Genomic DNA, 21,964 nt, shown 5'->3' with positions numbered 1-21,964 from the left:
GAAACCATTTAGAGCTGGAGTATTCGTTTTATTCATATGCATAATACAGTAATATATACATACTGTTTTTATATATATGACAAAGTAAGGAATTTGAAAATTTCAATATACAGCCTAACCTTTAAGGTATAGAGTGAGACTGGGGTAGCTAGAGAGAAATGTTACAAGTTAGAACCCTACGAATCACGTGAAGCACAATTGGTCAGAAGACTCAGCAGAACTATATATCTACTGTAAGACTACTATACTATATAGTTATAGTTATCGGTGATCTGCTCTCGTTGGCTATTTTCATTACTGGAACAGCTACTTAATTCCGTTTAGATTTGTGTGAATCGTTAATAAATTTGGTGAAAGTTTGGTCTGAAAAGTATATATACCGGTATACACCTATTAGCTGTTGCCTATATTGTATAGCACACGTAAAACTTTTTTTGTTGTTCGTTCATGTAAAATTCTATGTTTACCATGTAATAAACCGGTGAATGCGTCACCATTCACATCAAAAAGATAAAATATATTTCTTAACGGTAAAAGCTTGCATGCATGCACATAACTATGGTGATCCAGTGTAAACGAAATCTTTTTGACCAACGTAGCTCTTGATAGGGAGGAAGGGATAATTATAATGATACATGAATGAGGGTTTCCTAGGTTTGGGACGATGACTTATCATTGTGCCTTATATCCAAGAGACCCCATTCTGGTACAAGCCAATTTCTTCTAGGATTTGGAAATATTTGACGTCTCTTTCCACTCAAAAGCCAAGCTTGTTAGCTTCTTCTGCTACGTCTTATATAAAAATGTATCCTATTAGTATTTAATCACTTTGTTTTATGGTCCCCTACCTTCTCCATTCTTCCTACTTTTTATGAGTGTTACATCTATGGTCTTATTAGCTCCATAGAGAATCTGTTATATCTATTCCGCTCGTTGGCTCCTTCGATATATCCGAGCATTACTTCCTACGTTAAAATAAATTCATCATAATGTTGTTTCCCAAAAAAAAAAATGTTAGCTACAATATTTATGATATCGAATCGCTCGTTTAGTTGGGTTTATGTGTATTAACAACTTAATAACCATGTATTGTTCCCCTGAGATTTTTTGCGGATTCAAGCGCCGTACACATACACGGTCTAGTAAGAACATTTTTTGTCCGCTTCAGTGATTTTAAGAGAGAAAGCACCATGTAAAAGGTTTTTACCTAATCGTGGAAATTTTAAATATAATTTAAGAGAATTCCATAACTTTTTTCATCATTTTTTTTTTTTTTTTGTTAATTTTTGTTTCGAACCAGCCAAATGTGATCTTTCCTTATCACGAGTATAAGCGCCATTCCTGCCCCTAGCTAACACAATTGTCGTCCATGAAAAACAAATCATACATGTCCGTTGAGACATCGTAGATGAATCCATGAGTTTTCTTAGCAACAAAAATGTATAGCTATTTCTTAAAGGTAAAAGCTAGCATTTATGCACCGATGCATGTAATGTAACAAGGCATTCACTTTACCCTTTTATAACAATGCATTCTCAAACCCAAGTCAACAAGGACATATGTATAGAGAAACATCTCCTTCAAACTTTTTACTATTCATCTCTACTAAAGAAAAACTCATCTTCCCAATTGATTTATTTTTTGTTTTCCAGGACTATATGATGATCAACTGACCAACAGACCAACGTAACAATTAATCATGCAAGAAGGAGGAAGGGGTAATAATGAATAAGGTTTACTTAGGTTCGGGACGATGACATATCGTTGTGTTATCCGAGAGACCCCATTTTGGTACAGGCCAATTTCGAGGATATGGCCAATATATGAAGTCTCTTTCCACTCAAAAAGCCAAGCTTGTTAGCTTCTGCTACGTCTTATATAAAAAGCGTATCCTATTATTTTATTTACACTGTATACATGTATGCATGGTCCCCAACCTTGTCCGATCCCTTCTTCCTACTTTTAATGATTGTTACTCTATGGTCTTCTTAGGTCCATAGAGAATTTGCTATCCATGCTCCATGCGTCCGCTCATTCTACGCTACACTAAATTCATTGTAACAATATAATTTAGTTAATTAAAACAAATGTAATTAACTAATGTAGGTCGACCTCATCATGTGATAATATTCTCTTCACTGTTATGTCCTTAGGGTTCCTTTACCACTTTATAGAAAAGACACTGCTCAGTATACTGTATATTAAACATATGTCTCTTCCATATAATCAGCACGTTTTTGCAGTGTTTCAGCAATGTTTTCAGTGCGTTGCAGCAAATTAGGTCCAATGCATAGCGTTTAAAATATGTAATTAGGTCTGGTCACCCATATATACCTAAAGGCAAAGATTAGCAAGAAGCGTGTATCTAGACATCATCAGTCCATGATTGAAGAAAAATACCCGTGTACGTACGTACGTACAAGCATGTTCGAGTCAAATAATTTATGATATTCTTCTGTATTCAAGTTTTTAGGACCACGATTTGTATTCTTATTATTTTGGGACCATAGCTTCAGATTAGTAATGTTTGAAACCAACGCACGAAGTGTCTCTTCACGTTTAAATTCTGAAATCAGTGTAAAAGTTATTACTAGACGAATATTATCTCTGGGGAACAAGAACAAGTTACTTACAATGCATCTATATTATTGCTTTTTGATTCTTTGCAACATTTTACGAGAATAATTTTTATTTATTTCAACCCAAGGTTTATATATTTAAATTATAGTTAACTTTTACAAAACTAAAAAAAAAATGACATAAGTTTGCCTGTAAGATTTTTGCATCTGGTCACTTGCCCTTAAACAATCGATCTCCGCGGCTTAGGGTTTCAATCGGCTGCCTTGTCTACTCATAGCGGGAATTCTTTCTGCAAGAGATCGAGGTTCCTTGACTCACAAGCTTCAATCAGATCTTGCCTTGAGGCACAACTGCAAAAAGTTTTAACAAAAGTGCCAATATTTCAACTCAATTTGAAACAATCAATCCACACATGTGAATAATGTTCACGAGTTTATACGAACCTTAACGAGAGCCTCAAGTATTGCCATGCGTTATCAGCTTTAGGATTCATCGCGAGGGCACGGACATAATACGGGATTGATTCTTTGTACATCCCCTGTTACAGTTACAAACACAATAGCATTCCCGATCTCAGTATTTTATTCACTTCACAAGTATCTAACTATCTATCATCAAACAAGACCAAACTCGAACCTGGTTTGCATAACTGATTCCCATGTTTGCCCAAGCACGAACATAATTAGGCTTTAAATCTAGAGCCTACAAATAAAAATACAGTCAGAAGGAAACAGAAAGATGAAACCTAAAGAAGTTTTGATTTCAATGCTTAGAGCGGTACCTGTTGATAAGCAGATATGGCATCAGCACTCTGGACACTGTTGGCTTGTGTTGCACCGAGCTTATTCCACAGAGAATAATCGTTTGGTTTCAGTTGTAATGCTGTTTGGAAGGAAGTAATGGCTTTATCAAAATCCCTCGATAGATTGTAGAGCACGCCTAATACTATATGCACATCAGCATCCTCAGGATTCATCTGAGAAGCTTCATTGAATAATCTAGCAATCTGTTTACACATAGATAAGGAATTAGAATTTCAATAAAACCATTGAGATTCAACTGTGGAGTACTTACAAGAGCAAGAGCACTTACATCAGCATGATATAGGGAATCAGCTAGCTCTGGAGGCGCAATTGCTCCATACTTCGGGTGATTTCGCAGCCATCCATATAGATATTTCAAAGCAGTTGCTTGCTCCAACTCTGTAATTACGGAGAACAAAATATTAATTACCTACCTAATTCCAAAGAATGGATGGCCACACCTATTCCATATTGAGCAACAAGATAAGTGACCAAAACAAACACATATTACTATATAGCAAATACTGACCGTTGGTATGACTCACACCAAGTGCAAGAAGCACCTCTAGATTTGTGGGATCCGCCTCTTGTGCACGCATCATTGCAGCTATTGCCTGTGCATCCACAATGATAATTTTTTTTTTCAAAAATGAATGTAGTAATAATCTCTTCTTTTTGACAATATATAGGTGATTACTTGTTAAGGCAAACAAATATGACCAACCTGTTGATCATCATCGTTCTCTGCATGTGTGACCCCAAGTAATCTCCAACCTTCAGCATTCTCAGGGTTTTTCATAACCTCAGCTTCTAGAGCAAGCGCAGCTTCACTCAGAAGTCCTTTTCGAAACAATTCCTGTCCTTCTTTCATAGGTTCAGGGTGACCCACATAAGGATTCATGTCAGAGAAGACGTAGACACCACTGGTTTGCTTTCCAGCATTTTTCTCATTCAGAAACCTAGAGGGCCACAGACTTTGGTTAGATGGACTTATAAGTTGAAGATGCATGTTGGATAACATTGTAAACATTGTTAGACTCCATAGATACAATTTAGGAGGTTATCATAAATTATCCCCTGACTAAACAGGCGAACCATTAATGATAAGTATGCAAACCTGGTTTTAGAAATAACAAAGAACTGCATAGTTGCCAAAAGTTCGTCTATGCAAACATTAAGGAACCAGAAATGCAGAGGGGGACGTAACAAACAAGTTTAAAATTTCCATCGTGTCTGCACTTACCCACCCCCTCGTGAAGTACAGAATGGACAAGCATAATGAAAAAGAAAATAAGAGAACTTATAATATATCAGTTAGAGAACAGTGGACTTACTCATCATAAGCATTTGCCCATGCATCAGCTGAACTCTCACCCACGGGCATTTCAGCAAATTCATCTACCCAGTCATCAACATTCAACTTCGAAAACTCATTAACCCATTGGTCTTCCGTTGATTCTTGCTGTCCTCTCCCAGAAGCAAACTCATCAGCCCACTGCTCTGGTCCATGTGCAAGCTGTAAACCACCAAATTAAAAGCTTAATTATAAATACAAGGTGAAACTACTAATTAAGAATGAAAAAAAGATGATCCGTTGTCAATATACTTTCCACCATGTCAGGGCTTCATATTCTGTAACTATAAGGAATCATTGAAAAAATGTGCAAAGAAAGATCTAACACTGAAGCCTTTCCAATATAAAGACGTTACTAATACAAAATGAATGAGATTCTTAACCTATCAACATGAGCTTCAATTGCGGATATAAATGCAACCCAAGAAAAAAGGATACTAAATCAATTACATTAGTATGCCAGTGGCACGTAAGACACTAAAGTGAACAAATACTTTATCAAATAAGTCCATACTTTATCATTTGCGAATTGATCAGCCCAACTTGGTTGCCCCAGATACTGCTGTTCATATTCCGTAGCCCATTCCCCAGGGGCTGATGCTTGCTTGACCTGATTCTCATCAATAATAAGTTCACCGCGGCTCATCTTTGAAACAAATTGAAGGAATCTTGAATTCTGCATTCACCAAACATTTTGCCAAGCTTTTACGTGAATCTCAAGAGAACAGCTCCGCACAAGAAGACAAGAGGAAAACGATAATATAATCTTGTGATATAATTAAAGAGATCTTCAAATTTCCGAACATAAACCAACATATAAGCCCAACAATAACATTTTTCTATGTGCAGTAAAAGATATCAGCAATGCCCGTAAGTGATCAGAACAACCCAGAAAAGGATATGCATCCAACAGTACAGTTAACTGTAACCTGACCGACTGATAATACTATCAAATGCTGTTTAGAATGAAGGAATTCAATTTAAAAGCACATAATTATAGATGGTAGGCTACACTGACCTGAAATTTTGGATTCCCGTCCTGAGATAGTGTATGCGCAAGCTTACGAGTCTGCTCCATTGCAGCCATATTTTGCATATCCATACTTCTCATTTGGTTTGACATCAATTGAGATTGACCCTTCAAAAAGTTAAAGAAAAAAAAAAGATGAGGCACCATATATTTTCAGAAGAACATGATAAATTCTCAGAGAGCCCAATATCAAATATGAGTCAGACACTGATGACTAATACACAGCATTGAAAAGTCACAACAGATTCAGGCTTTTCGAACAACTATGCCATAGGAACAATCTAAATCAAATCCTACACCCTACCAAAATAAATGGCCTCATATTCCTATGATACTCATTGAAAGCTTATCAACCATATGTTCGCCATGAACAATCAAAGAGAATTTTTAAACAACTTAGCATGAGCTGTTTATGCTAGAAAGTACCTGCTCAAACTCAGTGGCCCACCCATTCACACCATGCTGTTGCTCAAAAGACTGGACCCAAGAATCTGGACCACCATGATATGTCCCATGTTGGTTAAATTCATCAGCCCAATCGTTAGCAGGATGTAAGTTAGGTTTCATAACAGCTTGAGACTCATTCCAGTAATTATCTAGCTCCTGAAATCTCCCGGGAACATGACCTCTAGCTTGTATCCCCTCGTCGATATCTAAAGATGACAATAATGCGTTTACCTTGAAAAGCAACATAGAACAGAATTTTCAGCCAACGACATGGGGAAGAGAAGCAGCCAAAAAACATTAAAGGAGATGGGAAACAGGCTTAGGCCATCAGAAACATAGAAAAGGCTTAACCATATTGCACAGCTAGCATAGTCTCGAGAAAATCCATACTAGACAGGAACAAATTACCAAGTAAAAAAACAACATTCCAAAAACTAAATCCCTGAACCACAGATAATTGTGATATATGATAGGACAGAGCTACCTCTATCGCCATTCCAAAATGTTATATTTTGATGTAAATTTAAGACCATGGAAGCCGGACCTGAACTTTATTGTTACGCCACCTCTTTATATAATTGAAAAGATCTTTATTTCAAAAGAGCAGTGGCCATGAAGGATATAACACCAAAACATGAAGCATATATACTCGACCCTTAAAACCTAAGGTGAATGCATATATCACATGGAAAACTATCAAATAAACAGCAAACCTGAGCATTGATAAACTCCTCTCCCCTATCGGCAAAAAAATGCCGGGCCATTATGCTACTACGATCACGGATACATTGTTTGTCACTTTGTGACAATCCCAGAATTGGAACAGGTGCGGGACGAAATGGAATACCACCACGGCTACTGTCAACAAATGAATGCAGAAAGTTTGACAAAACTCTCTGTGGGGGTCCTGCAATATGTAAGCAATGGGAAAAAAAAAATCAAGCAAGCACAAGAGAACACCTCACTCGACATTTGCTATATAACTAAGACAGAGCAACGAATGTTCAACGAGCCATCAGGAAGAATAGAAGTGCATAGAGAAGAAGTTTAATCTACAAATAATACTTTCACTTAACATCAAAACCATGATGGTTGAGAACGATATCACCATTTCTTCAACATCAAAACCACGATATCTATCTGTTTTGTAATAGGCATTAAAATAAAAGTGGCAGCGAAGTCAAATCACAAACCTTCAAATGTAGGCTGAACTGGCTCATACATAGGTCCCATAGGAGGCATCGGTACACCTTGCTGCACCTCATCCCAAGCCGCACCCAGACCATTTTGATCTACAGAGCGGAAGGTACGAAAGAATTCTGATCCCTGATGAAAAAATTGGCAAAACCCATCAGCCATCACAACGGCTAGATAGTCATAATAGCCAATATAGACAACGACTGTAAGAAAATCAAAAATTTGCACAGCATTGACCTGACCACCCGGCTGCAGACCTGGCTGATCTAACTCAGAACCAGGAAGTGACCTTATCTGTTGATCTTCCGAGTAAAATTGTGGCCCAGGACCTGAACGATTAGCATTAGGTATCTCCTTGAGCCTTTCCTACACATCAAATCATCAATCATCACAAAAAATCGTGAAATTCTCAGGAATTATTAAAACCCCACGAAAAAAAGAGATCTACTTCGACTTCGAGTTTCAACACATGCGATAACTGAAATCAGGAGCTCAAATTCAATACGGTTTCGATCACAAAATCGATAAGGAAACTAACCTGAGTTTTGGATGATGAACCAAGTAGGGCGTTGGTGAGAGCTCCGAGAGGATTAGAAGAAGAAGAAGAACCGGGAACCGCACAGGCAGCTCCGCCGTTAACAAGGTCTCTCATCGCCATGTTTCCAACGCTTATCTACACCGCCGTAACCACCCCCGTCGAAACTATTAGTATGGTTTCCTCCGACCTCCGGAATGGATCATCACCTCCCAAATCCCAATCTATATGTTGTCTCTCGTCTCGTGGCGGTGTTTTTATTTTGTTTGTTTGTTTGTTGTGTAAAAATAAAAAACGAATTATATAATTTTGATAGAGTTTTGCGTATTTTCAAAATTTATATATTATCCACACCACACACATTTTTAGGCTCACCAACACCTTTTTTTTGTCCTTTATTTTTCACTATCTGTATTTTTTAAAATGATTTTTTGTGTCATATATTTTCTTTCTTTATTCATCTCTATGTTTTTTTTAATCTCTTTATCCTATCAAGAATGAAATAATGTTGTATTTACATATATAACAATTGTATTGTATTTGAATAATATACTTTGTAAACCTCTTTTTGATACGAAAGGTTTTGACTTCGCGTTTAGAAAAAAAAATGAAAATATGTAACCAGGCCTACATAACCGGTCTTATGGGATGCCAATAATTCCCAATTGTGTAAGCTCGGCCCATACACAATGCCCACTATCTATTTACTTGACCCGGTCTAATATCTCTAGGACCCGACCCGACTTGATCCGGATTTGCATTCATTAAAATATAAAACCTTCAATAAAACATAAAAAGGGCAAAAACAAAAAGTTCATTGAAGGAGCGAGAGAGATCGACGAGAGAGATCGACGAGAGAGACGACAATGGCACCTTCGTCATCGAGCGGTTTAACCTTCAAGCTGCATCCTTTGGTAATCGTAAACATATCGGATCACTACACTAGGGTTAAGACTCAGCTCAATCCTCCTGCTTCAGTCTGCGCAAGCAGTAATAGCTCAAACAACGACGAAGCAGTGCTCCAGCAGAATCCTAGGGTTTACGGATGTGTGATCGGTGTCCAGAGAGGTCGTACCGTTGAGATCTTCAACAGTTTCGAGCTTTTATACGATCCTTCAACTCAAACCCTTGATAGATCCTTCCTGGAGAAGAAGCAAGAGCTATGTAAGCTCAGCTCACTACTACTCTCCCTCTCTTTTTCTTTCAATTATTGCTGCAATGTTAAAATCAAACGTAGATAAGAGTTTTTGTTTCGTTTTGATGGTGTTTAGAGTTTGAATTGTGCTTGGTTATACAATGATTATCTGGTTTTCTTTGTTTATTAGACAAAAAGGTGTTCCCTGACTTTTACATACTGGGATGGTACTCTACGGGGAGTGATGCTGAGGAATCTGATATGCATATCCACAAAGCCGTGAGTCCAATGCTTTCTGTAGTTGTTTTGTTTGATTGAGATTTGGTCTCATTGTACTGAATTGAAGTGTGATTTTTGTGTCTACTCTTGGTGACAGTTGATGGATATCAATGAATCTCCTCTTTATGTCCTTTTAAATCCGGCAATCAATCACTCACAGAAAGATCTTCCAGTGACTATTTATGAAAGTGGTAAGTTTCTTTTAATTCACCTTCTTGAAATCTAAATTTATATAACGACCCACATAAGTGAGTTCTAATATGTTATCTTGATTGTGTTGGTATATGTGTAGTTCGAGTTTCTACAAATCTTACCAAGTGTCTATCTTTATTGACTTCCATATGTAAGATCCTAACTTTTCTATTTTTTCCATTGATTAGAATTGCATGTCATTGATGGAATTCCACAGCTAATTTTCGCTCATACAAGCTACACAATTGAGGTCTGTGCTTAGGTGATTCTGTAATTAATCAAACTTATGAACGTAGACATTGACTAAGATTTTTGTGATTTTACCCCAAACAGACTGTTGAAGCTGAACGGATATCGGTCGATCATGTTGCACATCTCAAACCATCTGATGGAGGCTCAGCAGCAACCCAGTGTGAGCCTTATTATGTCCCTAATACTCACCTTGATCCTCTTCTTCAGCCGCACTAAAATTTGGTTAATAACATCTGTATGCAGTGGCTGCTCATCTTACTGGTATACATAGTGCTATCAAGATGCTTAATAGCAGAATCAGAGTGCTCTACCAGTACCTTGCTTTAATGCAGAAAGGTATCTTTTATTCTTTCTCAAGTTCCCATTCTCATCACGGTGGTATTGTGTCACCAGTCCAGGAATCTAGATAGAAGATAGTGTAGGGTTAGTGCTTTAGGTGCCAAGGATAATGACTCGTGGGATCTTATGTCTAGGTGATATTCCTTGTGACAACTCACTTCTACGACAAGCATCTAGCCTGCTAAGAAGATTGCCTGCCATGGAATCAGAGAGGTTTCAAGATAATTTCTTGATGGTGAGTTAGTTAGATTTGCATTTGATTATTTTTATTGTAACTTGTTGTCTTAAATATCTCCTAACTTATGCTGTCCTTTTCTTTTGCAGGAGTACAACGACAAATTACTAATAACTTACCTAGCGATGATTACGAATTGTTCCAGGTTTGTACCTTATGCACTATCATATCTAAAGTATTTCAGAGCACAATAGTAGCAGGCCAATGTTCTTAAAAAAAATTTCAATCTTGCTATTGTTCTATTACCATCCTTAACTGTGAAAGATATGTGTTTATCTGAATGGTAATTTTGTTTCATCTGTCAATATCTGTTTGTTCAATATGCAGCGCAATGAACGAGATGGTAGACAAATTCAACGTTGCGTATGACAGAAACACTCGAAGAGGTGGAAGAACTGCATTTATGTAAACCAATTCTTTCCAGGGATGCTAGTTCTAAAAGTTCTTCTCTTGGTTTCCGAAACCATTTTTGACTTTGCTTCTGCGACTGCGAGAATCTGTAACTGAGACGGCATAACAAAGATTCAGCTACCAAACGAGGCGAAGACTTATCATCATTCATTGTTTTTATATCTTATAAAGAAACATCTGCTTCTATATGAGAGCTATTGTTTGATGTTTAACAAGTTTCTATTGTTAGTATAAAGATTTATAAGGTTGGATTCTTTCAGTCTCTTGTTACATCCATCAGCTCTTACGGTTCGGTTTATGTTCTCCTTCTGTTGCCTTTGCCCACAATATATTCCCACACGTGTGTGCACGTGCTTAACAATAGAATACTTCAGAAGAAAAGATAAATCAAATAATGGTTGGGAAACTATCGTGTGAGAATTTGCCTATTTGATGTTGGTAACATTTTAAAATCTTGTCGAACCACATCTACAGTCGTCTAATTACGGGATAAAATAGAGGAATAAAGAATGGAATGCAAAATAAGAACAGCCTTTACCTTTCCCCAAAGTTTTAAACCAATACAAATTAAAGAAGAAGAAGAAGAAGCAGAAGGAGAAGAAGAAGAAGAAGAAGAAGAAGAAGAAGAAGAAGAAGAAGAAGAAGAAGACTTAAAAAGTTATAAGGACAGACCAAATGCAGAAGAGTAAAAATTCAAATCTGCGGTAATCTACTCATGATCTGGTTATATACCGATTGACCCGAATCAGAAACCGGTTCAGCCTTTGGCTCCATCCCTCTCTGCATCATCGCTTCATTCATCCCAACCGGTTGTTGTGTCAGATACTGGTGAGGCAAACCGGGCATTTTCCCTTGACCAAACGCTAAACCAGGCATTGAAAGATTAGCCAAACCGTTTTGTCCTAAACCGAACGCGTAACCTGAAGGAGGACCCAAGTGTGGCTGAAAGGTGAAGGGACGGCCATAAGGAGATTGATGATGAGTCGTCGTGACTTGTCTGTCGAATCTACCACGTGACTGCTCTGAGTGATGAACGTTGTTGTAATGGTGAGAAGCAGCCGCTGAACCGCCGCTGCTACCGCCACCGCCTCCGTGGCTGCTGTTGCGTGCGGCCGGGACATCGTGGTTGTGTTTGCCTTCGTAAGTGGTTATAACGGATTTGAGGTCATGGGAAGCTCTCTCTACATGTTTCCTCACTGTACATCCAGGAGCTGTGCATTTGTAATAACTCCTACAAAAACATTGTCAAAACGAATTGGTTTTATCATGCCATGAACATATTAAACAGAACCAAACCAAAACAGAGGAGAGGATGATTTATAGAGAACCTGGGATTTGGATTGCCTTTGACCACTTTCTGACCATACTTTCGCCAGCGATAACCATCATCAAGAATGTCAACATCACTCGTTGTCTGCACAACAACTCTTGGCTCACGTATGGCTCTTGTTGCTCCACTCATCTCTGCTGCATAAGCTTCTAGTTTCCTGAAAACCAAAAACTTCTTTAAAAACAGTTCATACATACTGATCATTTGGTGTTTCAGTAGCTTAAAAGAACCTTCTTTTCGATTCAGATTCTTCTCCTTCTCCTCCCCCACCTCCTCCTCCTCCTCCTGCTCCTCCATCACAACCCAAAGAGACACTTCCGTGTGTTCCTCGATCATCTTCATCTTCATCGTTAGAGAATGTTGATGAAGTATCAACCACAACCACAGCCTCGCCTGAGTCATACTGACCTCCCGTTTGTGCTTGAATCACTCCAGATTGGTTTCCGTATTCGAATCTTGTTGATCTCTCTTCGACATTGTTCACGTTGCTTCCACCTTGTTGTTGAGCGTTATTACAACTAACCCACGTTCCAGCGGAATCTCTCTGTTGTTGTTGTTGCTGCTGCTGTTGTTCAACTTGTTCAGTTCCATCTGTTTGCATCCCTGAGCGGCGATTAGGTAGAGGTTTAGAGTGATTATGAGCTCCTTTGTATATTATCTCTGTAATGTGACCTTCCCTTGATCTCTCAACTTTCTTCTTCACCTGACAGTTGGGGTTTGTGCACTTGTAATAGCTTCGCGGATACTCACTTCCTTTGACTAGCTTTTGTCCATATTTCCTCCAGTTATAACCATCCTCTGCTGGCGCACCACCAACCATTGAATCACCACGTCTTTGATCTTCTTCTTCCTCTTGATGATCAACAGTTTCAAGACCGGTGTTTGTTGTGGCATCAGATGTCTTGTTCTGGCCACTTGGATCAGTTTCGATGCCGTAAAGATTAGAGCTTTCTATGTTTTGAGAACCAGGTTTTACATCCTCGTCTGCGGGTTGATGAGAAGATCTGTTGTTGTAATTACCATACTCAGCTGACATCATCTCTGTTGTGCCTTGGAAGAAAGAGGAAGATGATCTTGAAACAGACTGGAACGTGAATGATGCTCCAATGTCATCAAAGAACTCGTCTTTCGCCTTATCAGAAGACAATGCATTACTATTAAAACCAGGAAGAAATGGAAATTTCCCAGTAGTTGGAGACGGTTGAGCCTGCAATGTCACAGAGATTTCAGAAAAAAAAAAAAAAAAAAACACTTCACAATAACATGGAATGAATGAAAACAACTTGTAGCTTACCATTGGATTAGAAAGGAAAACGGGAGATTCCAAGAGTGTTGCAGGGCTAAGGCCAGGAGAAGAGATGGTTAAGCAAGGACTAGAGTCAATGGAGAAGTTGGTGTTAGAGCGGATATTCTCGGTGTTTAACCGTGGAGCATTGAAACCAGCTCTAGCGGCAATTCTTTCGCTGAGACAACCTCGAGAAACATTAGTTTGTGAAGAATCCTTGTTATGATTACCAGTAGTGTCTACTTCTACACCAGTAACTTGCCCATGATTCAAAGATAACTCTCTTTCAAGAACACGTTTCGTGCCCTTCCCTTCTCCAATGGCCGAAGATAAAAGCTCCCCGGGACTAGGACTACGACTACGAGGCACCCATTCTCCCATTACAGCAATATTTTTATCAAAACCAGCCATTTAGGATAAAAGATTTTGTCCGAGTCTCTGATCAAAATGTGATGAAACTCCTGAAAACATGATAACAAAAAAAAAAATCCACAAAACATCACAATCAACATTGAAGACACAAGAAGACTAAAACTTCTTGTATTAAACAATAATAACTGAGCTAAGAAACACACACATGATTTGGACAATTGTCAGTGAACTAGTGAGCTACAAAAACAGATACATAAGGAGTCTTGGGTCTAGCCACCAAAGCTTAAAACTTTTTTTTTTACAGAGTGGACAAAAGAAAAAACAAAAAATATATATTAAATTTGTCGAGACAAAAGAAAAATGTAGGAAAATGAAGAACTTTTCTTTTTCACACGTTAAGCCACTTTCATGGAATCTCACGAAATCGAAACTTAGGATTTTAGATTCTAACGAATAAGCTTCGAGAATTTTGGAGATGAATCATTAGACGAAACAAAATGATCGAGCCATGACGAATAAAAAACTAGTAAAGAAAAAACAAAAAACAAAAAAACGTCTGATAATAGCTTAAACCAGACTGTAAGCAAAGAAAAAAAATAAACAAAAGATGTAATTAAACAAATCATGGTCTGTTCAAAATCCAGAATTTAAGCTAAAGATGAAACATTTCAATCGTATGAAATTCAAAAAAAATGAAAAAGCAAAATCGATTGTGACTTACTAACCTGATTGATTGAAGAAGATGACCCAGAAACACCGTCACAGCCGCCGCAGCCGCAAACGGAAACCGTCAGTTCCGCCGCTAACATCCAACTGTGCTCTGATCCGAACACCGAAACCGAAAACCCACCCGACCCGGATCCAAATTCAACACTGACGAAGAAAACAAAAAGGAGAGATTTTTATAACCGGGGAGAGAGTAACAGTGATATCGTCCTCTTCCCGTCTCCTCCTCTCTACCACCTCTGTGTTCTTCTTCTGGGTCTCTCACAATCAAAAACCCAGAAAAAAAAAACACAAACTTTACAACTTCTCTCTCTCACAAAACCGAGTAAAGATATAATTTTTTCTCTTCTTTATAACCCAGAACGAAATTATGATTGATTATTGAAAAATCAAAAGCAAAGGTTTCTCTCTCTCTCTCTCGTTTATCTCAGTCACAATCGAAACGAGGATCAAAGTTCCAACATTTTTTTCGCGTATGTTATGCTTTGAATTGAATTCCACAATCCAATCAGTAAAACAAAAACAAAAAAAAAAAGATTTTGGTTTTTGGGCGAGAAGAGGAATCTTCGAAAGTGAAAAGGTAGAGAGAGGGAGAGAGAGAGAGAGAGAATTATGAGACCATTTTGATGGATTTATAGCTACGGAAGAAGAGAGGAGGAATAAAAAAGCTTTCGCAGGAGAAATGGTGAAGAAGAAGATGATGATGATGGGGTGATTATACACGAAGCGTTTTTTCTCATTATTGAACTAACCAATCACAGATCGCCATGTGTATTAATGAAAGTTAAGAGAATAAGATCGACGGGTGATAAGTGAGTAGATACCGTGGGGTGTCACACAGGTAATCTCTAACGAAATAATCTGCCAACTTTTCACATTAATTTCTCTTCCAATTTCATTTTTTGCGGATTGGTTATAAATAGGAATATAATTAATTTAAAACGGGGAAATTTATTGGCAAAATGTTCTATTCTGCCACATGTTCTGATTTAGAAAAAGGAAAAAAAGAAAAATTCTATGTTTAAGTAGCATTTTGTTACAGTGAACATAGTCTTATATTGGTTTGATTCATTGTAAATTTCCAAAAAGAAGATAAAAAAATGAATTATCTCAATTGAGTACAAGGAAGAAAAAAAAAAGTAACATATAAAGCAGGGTGCTGGTTTCTCTTTTTTTAACTATAAAGGGGTCACATTGGTTAGAAATATGTGGAACAGAAAATCTATTCTGTAAGCTATTTATAGTTTGTGTGTCTGTAGTAACTATGCTAGAAAATATCTGTATAAAAGGGAAATTTTTCATTTAGGACATAGCATTTTTGATAACTGAAGGAGAAATAAACAGTTCAATCAAACAATTTGTATATTGTTGTGCCTTAAACATATATACATAGAGATTGTAATTTTCTAAATATTTTGATTGGAAAACAAATTAAATCATATGATTTTTTTTATTTTTTAGTGATAATGTATTTTTTAGTAGTTTACTAATTTTTTTTTGGTAACGGTATTTGGATAATGATGTTACCACGTCACTAATAAAATATATTAGGCTATAGGTTTGAATTTGATCCAATGATTTACTATTGTTTTTTCCGTTAACGACATACTCAGATAAATATAATGATATTGCGACGACAGTAACAAAACAAATTAGCTATACGTTATGATCTAGTATTTTACCATTTTTTTGCCAACGACATGTTTGGGTAACGTTGTTGTGGTGACACTAATAAAACTTAACCTACAAATTTTGATCCAATGATTTACTATATATTCTTTTTTTTGGTTAATGACATACTCGGGTTATAATGTTATTACGCTCAAACTAACAAACTAAACAAGCTATACATTTTATGATTTAGTATTTTAGAATTGTTTTTTTTTGTCAAGACATGTTTTCGGTAATGATGTTGCGGCTAAACTAATATAACTACACTTTTTAATCCAATGATTTTTATGTTAACAACATATTCATATAAATATAATGATGTAACGACGATAATAACAATACAAATAAGCTATATGTTATGATTTAGTATTTATATACTATCGTTTTTCTCGTCAATGATATATTCTGGTAATGAACTTGAGACTTCATCAACAAAACAAAATCCTTGATCCAATATTTTACTATTTTGAAATTAAAATTTTTAGGAATTATAAATTAAAAAAAATAGTAAAACAGTAGAAAAAATAAAGCTTTCTAATTTACTTTGTTTTAGCATCACATTTATGTATTTGCATCCAAATTAAGAGTCAAAATGTGTTTGTGTAACTGTTAATCTCGCAGTGTGACAACAATGCATGAGCATCTTAAATCATTTTTGTACGAGCTCTATATATATATATATATATATATTTAGTTGTCTCGGGAAATAATATGGATTCTTCTTACGTATCGAAAAACAATAGTTTAGTGGAACGGAACAGTCGAAGTTCAAACTAGAAAAATGAAAATAGAGACGCAACATAGATCTATATGGCAACCAAATCTTTCGACTTCAATCGACAAGACGTATAACTACATAAGATTTTGAAGTTTGACATGTTCACTTCTCTCATACATGCATGTGATTGTAATACCATGGTTGATGCATGCCTTATTAGATGAAACGTATACATGAACCTAAATTGCAAAATATAAGGAGAGATACGTTTAACAACCATTTGTGAGAACAAACTTCAAGATATTCAAATCTAGTATTATAAAACTCGTAGTAACTGATGAAGAAACACGAAAAAATCATAAAAACGAACAAGACAACTTGGGAGGCAGACAATGAGACAAATATACTTTAGCAAAATAAGGAGATACGTTAGAACGAAACGTTTATGTCTGTTTTTTTTTTTTTTTTTCGTTCTTCTGTGCTTCTTGTTGTTGTCAAAGTGAACGTTTCCTTAAAATATGTATGAAGGTTTTTGTAAACGAATGAGTAAAGGAGGAAGAAAACAAAAGACTAACGTGCGTTAAGGAATGTGAATGATGATAATGGAAGTTTGTAATTTAATCGTTATGTAAGACAAATTAATTAAAAATAAAATGTGAATGACCTTTAATAATAAAAACCTTAAATTGAGTATTAATAAAATTGGAAATTGAGGAGGAGGAGGAGGGGCAGTTTTTCCCAAAAAAAAACCCGGTCAAAAAAGAAACATTGACCAAGCCTTTTCTTTTAAATTTCTCTCTTTTTATTTATTTACTTTTAATATATTTTTTTGGGGGTTTTTTGTCCTTTTAAGAGCCGCAAATTATCCCGTTACGGAGCTGTGACCTTACCTCACAAAAGAAACACACACTACACTCTCATGTGACAGCCCCCCAAAGCACGGTTGTGGCGTGGTGTACCTTTCCTTTTCTTTTCTTTTTTTCTTCAGTAAGATATTTATTTTATTTATTCTAACACAGTGGGACCCGCAAAACGAACTTTGTAAGGACAGTGGATCGACGGCTCTGATGTCTTGTCAGTTATTTTTATGCTGTTCCAACCGGTCCGGTCCTAATTAGTAATTTACTAAACCGAGTTGAAATATTTTTCCAAACCAATAATTCTAATGGTTCTTAAAATATCTAAAACTGAACCAAAACAAACTTATTCTTGTAATTCAAATATATATGAGTAAAAATCTAATTAAGCTATTCATTATGATCTAATATTTTGTTATTATTTTGTTTTTAATCTAACATGGGGGTGTATTCAGTATTTTGTGTGATTTGAGTTTACTTAAGTTTTTGTATGATTTTGATGGTTTAGGGTGACTTTAAGTAAGTTAATATGATTTATTGTAAAATCCTTTCAAATAAAGTTATTAACCTACAAATAGTTTACTATTGTTTTTTGTTATAGATATACTCAGGTAACAACGTTACGTTGACACTAATAAATTAAAATAACCTATAATTTTATGATTTTGTATATTATTACTGGTTTTTTTGTCAAGAACATATTTTCGGTAAAGATGCTATGACAATACTAATAAAACTATAAAGGTACACTTTTTAATCCAATAATTTACTATTGTTTTTTTGTTAACGACATACTGATTAATATAATAATGTTACAACGATATTAATAAAAATATTAAAATGCATTTGATTTACTATTGTTTTTATTCGTTAAGGACATACTTGTATAAATTTAATATATGTATCTCTAAAACTGGATTAAAACTAACTTTTTTTTTTGTAAATTTCTTATATATAAAAATATATATAAGTAAACTCTAATTCAAACCAAATTGAAATAAAATCAATTCTAAATTTTCGTTTGTAGATTAATAAAGGAGCAAGCAAAATAAAAAAAAATGAAGAAATGTTGTAAGATCTATTCTAAAAGAATAAATTATGTGGATTTTAGTTACTTGTCAAGCAAAATAAACTAAGATCTAAATTTAGAAAATTAAGTTAGTCTAAAATTGTAGCGAAGAAAATAGTGTTTTGAAAAGCAAAATCCAAAAATTATTGTATAATCTAGTAATTTACAAGACTACAATTATTCAAAATCAGTTCCGTATCTTGTTAAATTTGTAAAACAATTGTCCTACAATTGGATCTTATGAGTCAATCTTTTATATATATATATATATATTTTGACAACAGTCAATCTTATATTTTTTTGTTGAAAAAAAAATCATTCAAAATCAATTTGATAATTTGGATCTTAATAAATGATTCGTTAACAGAAAAATTGAACCGAATCTAAATGGAAACCAGAATTGAACACAGTTTGGAGTTCACCACAGTAGGCTAGGCTCCGCTTTCACTGTTGTAATTTGTGAACTTGGGTTTCGGTTCATATACCATAGGCTCATTAGGCCCATTATAGCTTTATAAAATATACATATTTGGAATTGACCCAGCGGACTTGTTTTGACTATCCGATGATCGAACCAATTATAGTCAGTTTGAGGAAACAAAAAAGTCAATGACTGGATCCGAGAAAAGCGGGTCGGACCCGTACCGACGGGTTTACTTGACGATAGGAGGACCAAGTGGCTCTAATGGCACAAGCTTCTATGAGGATTCTTTTCCAGTAAATGGATAGGCTGACACGAAGAAGCTGACCTCACCCATTTGATTGGCTCGATTGCATATACATTTACATATCTTCGTTTAGAATTTGCAGAAAGACAAAACCTTTGGAGCTCTCATCTCTCTCCTTTGGTAAATTCTTCTTCTTCCTAAACAATTTGACTTTGTTGAAATCAAGACCAATTCTGTTGATATGGGTTTAGTTGCTGCGATGAATGCTAAGTGTTTGATGTTTTGCCTGCCTCTGTTCATATCGATGTTGAGATGGGTTCTGTGTTTTTTTTTTTCTTCTTCTAGGTTATAAGTAAAATCGAGTTTGGTTTTACTGTAAAGGTTTTGCTTTTAAGTCTAAATTTAGAAATCTTGGAAGGTTCCTTTGGATTTTGTTGTTTTTTTTAGTGAAGTTTTTACTACTGTCTCCGCCGTATAAGTTAACTTGGAATCGTTGTTCGTTTGGACAAAAATAGAAACAATTCATACTATATGGTTCATATGGCTTTGTTTTATTAGACACAATGGGTTTGATTTTCGATTGTTTCCTTGTTTTCTTGGTTAAGTAAAGGTATGTGTACATATATTATCTTTAACGTTTCGTATCTAGTCCGTGAAAGAAATATTTGAAGGTTGTTTATAGCGTCTAGCTCAACCCTCGCAAAATTAATACATAAAGCTTGTGTTCTTAATATCAGAATTAAGAGTCAAGCAAACAGGTCATCAATTCGGTTTAACTGTTGTTACTAGTTTTAAAGGCATTAAGTTTTATAAGTTGTTTTATAACTTGAGTGGCTCTGCTTTCTTGCAAATTCCAGCCTCTTCCAAGTCTGGCTTTAACACAGTTTCTATACAATAGTTGCATGTGTTTTTGTTAGTAAACCATATGCTTGCCTGTTTATTCTCGTTTTGTCTTTTGATGTTTTGGCTCGTTAAACGCTTTTATTCGAATCTTTGTGCATTTCTGGTTAGATCTTGTCATCAGCTTTCAAGTGTGTTTGTCTAGACTCAGTTACAAAATATACATTTTGGCATCTTGATACCTGAATCGTTCATACTTCATGTTGAAGGAGAAGTTCGAAATGAGAATGAGAACTTTGTCTATGTTTACTTTGTTTTGCTGTTTTCATCAATTTCTCTCAGTTCCCTACTCTAATTCCTCTTGTGATTCCAAATGCAGAGCACACAAAAACAATCTCCCAATGGCTGCATTTGCAACTGCAGAAGCGTGTGACAGCAACGCAGAATTAATATCAAACGGAGACCTACGTGCTCTCCACCCAATCTTCAAGATGTATGGCCAGAGAAGATGCTTCTCAGGACCAATCGTGACTCTCAAGGTCTTTGAAGACAATGTCCTCGTCAGAAACCAACTAGAAACAAAAGGAGAAGGCGGAGTCTTGGTAATAGATGGTGGTGGAAGCATGAGATGCGCGCTTGTTGGAGGAAACCTCGGACAGTTAGCTCAGAACAACGGGTGGTCGGGAATTGTTGTGAATGGATGCGTTAGGGATGTGGACGAGATCAATGATTGCGATGTTGGGGTTAGAGCACTGGGATCTAACCCATTGAAGTCTACTAAGAAAGGACATGGTGAGAAGAATGTGCCGATCCATATTGGAGGAACTTTGATTAGAGATGGAGAGTGGCTTTATGCTGATAGCGATGGTATCTTGATCTCCAAGACCGAACTCTCCGTTTGAGTCAGACTCAGTTACCACGATGTTGCGTAAGACTCTTATGCTTCTTGGAGCTACCTACCTGGTTTACTCGATTTCTTAGCAATCTTGTTTAATGTTCCAAATAATCAATTTATCACAATAATATACTTACGTTTTTGTGAAATGTATTATACCATACAGAATAAAATAAAAACTTTTGAAATGACGTGATTCATGTGGTATAGATATGAATTCATATATGTTAAAAAGAAAAAGTTGGTCTAAATAATTTATGATCATTAATATCAAAACGTCCCAAAAAATGTGTAAATCATTTGTAATGGTTTTATGTATAAAATGGAATTTTTAATTTTGAGCTATTTCGAATAAGACCGGCACCATTTTACTTGAAATTTGAATAGAGAATTTGGTTTGAAAGAAAACACAAATAGTGTCGTGGTGGACCAGACTACTTTTATGGAATTGAATAAAAATTTATATTTCATATTCCATACCGAACCAAAAACAAGATCAGATTTTATTTGTTCACGTTAATTTCGGTTCACTCATTTTTTTTCACGACCAAACACACATCGAACTCGTACGGAAAAAAATCGGTGCTCCCCGTTATTTTTATTTTAAAAACAGTATAAAAAAATAAAAAATAAATAAAGTATATTCAATCAAGGGTAAGAAAAATATAAAAAATATTAATAATGAATTTTTATGTTCAGTCACAATAAATAGAAAGCATCATAAAAAGTTAGACAGACCACAAC

The 21,964-nt window shown here is 35.8% G+C and overlaps 4 protein-coding genes across 4 annotated transcripts; 2 read left to right on the top strand and 2 right to left on the bottom strand.

Moving 5' to 3' along the window:
- Positions 1 to 2,625: 2,625 nt before the first annotated feature.
- On the bottom strand, positions 2,626 to 8,214 carry LOC17874862 (peroxisome biogenesis protein 5). Its single transcript, XM_023783554.1, has 15 exons — positions 7,950 to 8,214; positions 7,649 to 7,777; positions 7,408 to 7,540; positions 6,928 to 7,121; positions 6,194 to 6,445; positions 5,756 to 5,875; positions 5,252 to 5,413; positions 4,718 to 4,899; positions 4,108 to 4,342; positions 3,913 to 3,997; positions 3,673 to 3,782; positions 3,362 to 3,586; positions 3,217 to 3,282; positions 3,024 to 3,118; positions 2,626 to 2,930 (listed from the first exon to the last, which is right to left on the bottom strand). Exons 1-15 carry the CDS (start codon positions 8,067 to 8,069, stop codon positions 2,852 to 2,854), a joined length of 2,187 nt encoding a protein of 728 aa, XP_023639322.1. The 5' UTR covers positions 8,070 to 8,214; the 3' UTR covers positions 2,626 to 2,851.
- A 545-nt stretch (positions 8,215 to 8,759) lies between these two features.
- Positions 8,760 to 11,061, top strand: LOC17874588 (COP9 signalosome complex subunit 6a). Its single transcript, XM_006279590.2, has 9 exons — positions 8,760 to 9,110; positions 9,272 to 9,360; positions 9,458 to 9,551; positions 9,741 to 9,802; positions 9,886 to 9,964; positions 10,048 to 10,140; positions 10,278 to 10,378; positions 10,468 to 10,523; positions 10,706 to 11,061. Exons 1-9 carry the CDS (start codon positions 8,813 to 8,815, stop codon positions 10,785 to 10,787), a joined length of 954 nt encoding a protein of 317 aa, XP_006279652.1. The 5' UTR covers positions 8,760 to 8,812; the 3' UTR covers positions 10,788 to 11,061.
- A 238-nt stretch (positions 11,062 to 11,299) lies between these two features.
- Positions 11,300 to 15,178, bottom strand: LOC17875246 (probable WRKY transcription factor 2). Its single transcript, XM_006280047.2, has 5 exons — positions 14,502 to 15,178; positions 13,414 to 13,865; positions 12,350 to 13,326; positions 12,118 to 12,276; positions 11,300 to 12,020 (listed from the first exon to the last, which is right to left on the bottom strand). Exons 2-5 carry the CDS (start codon positions 13,813 to 13,815, stop codon positions 11,483 to 11,485), a joined length of 2,076 nt encoding a protein of 691 aa, XP_006280109.1. The 5' UTR covers positions 13,816 to 13,865; positions 14,502 to 15,178; the 3' UTR covers positions 11,300 to 11,482.
- Positions 15,179 to 19,461: 4,283 nt separating this feature from the next.
- LOC17876588 (putative 4-hydroxy-4-methyl-2-oxoglutarate aldolase 3) lies at positions 19,462 to 21,416 on the top strand. Its single transcript, XM_006281159.2, has 2 exons — positions 19,462 to 19,665; positions 20,705 to 21,416. The coding sequence occupies exon 2, from the start codon at positions 20,727 to 20,729 to the stop codon at positions 21,225 to 21,227; it is 501 nt and encodes a 166-aa protein (XP_006281221.1). The 5' UTR covers positions 19,462 to 19,665; positions 20,705 to 20,726; the 3' UTR covers positions 21,228 to 21,416.
- Positions 21,417 to 21,964: the final 548 nt, after the last annotated feature.

Source organism: Capsella rubella, unplaced genomic scaffold (assembly GCF_000375325.1).
Source record: "Capsella rubella cultivar Monte Gargano unplaced genomic scaffold, Caprub1_0 scaffold_8, whole genome shotgun sequence".
Taxonomy (NCBI): domain Eukaryota; kingdom Viridiplantae; phylum Streptophyta; class Magnoliopsida; order Brassicales; family Brassicaceae; genus Capsella; species Capsella rubella.
This window is presented reverse-complemented; position numbering and strand designations above follow the sequence as displayed.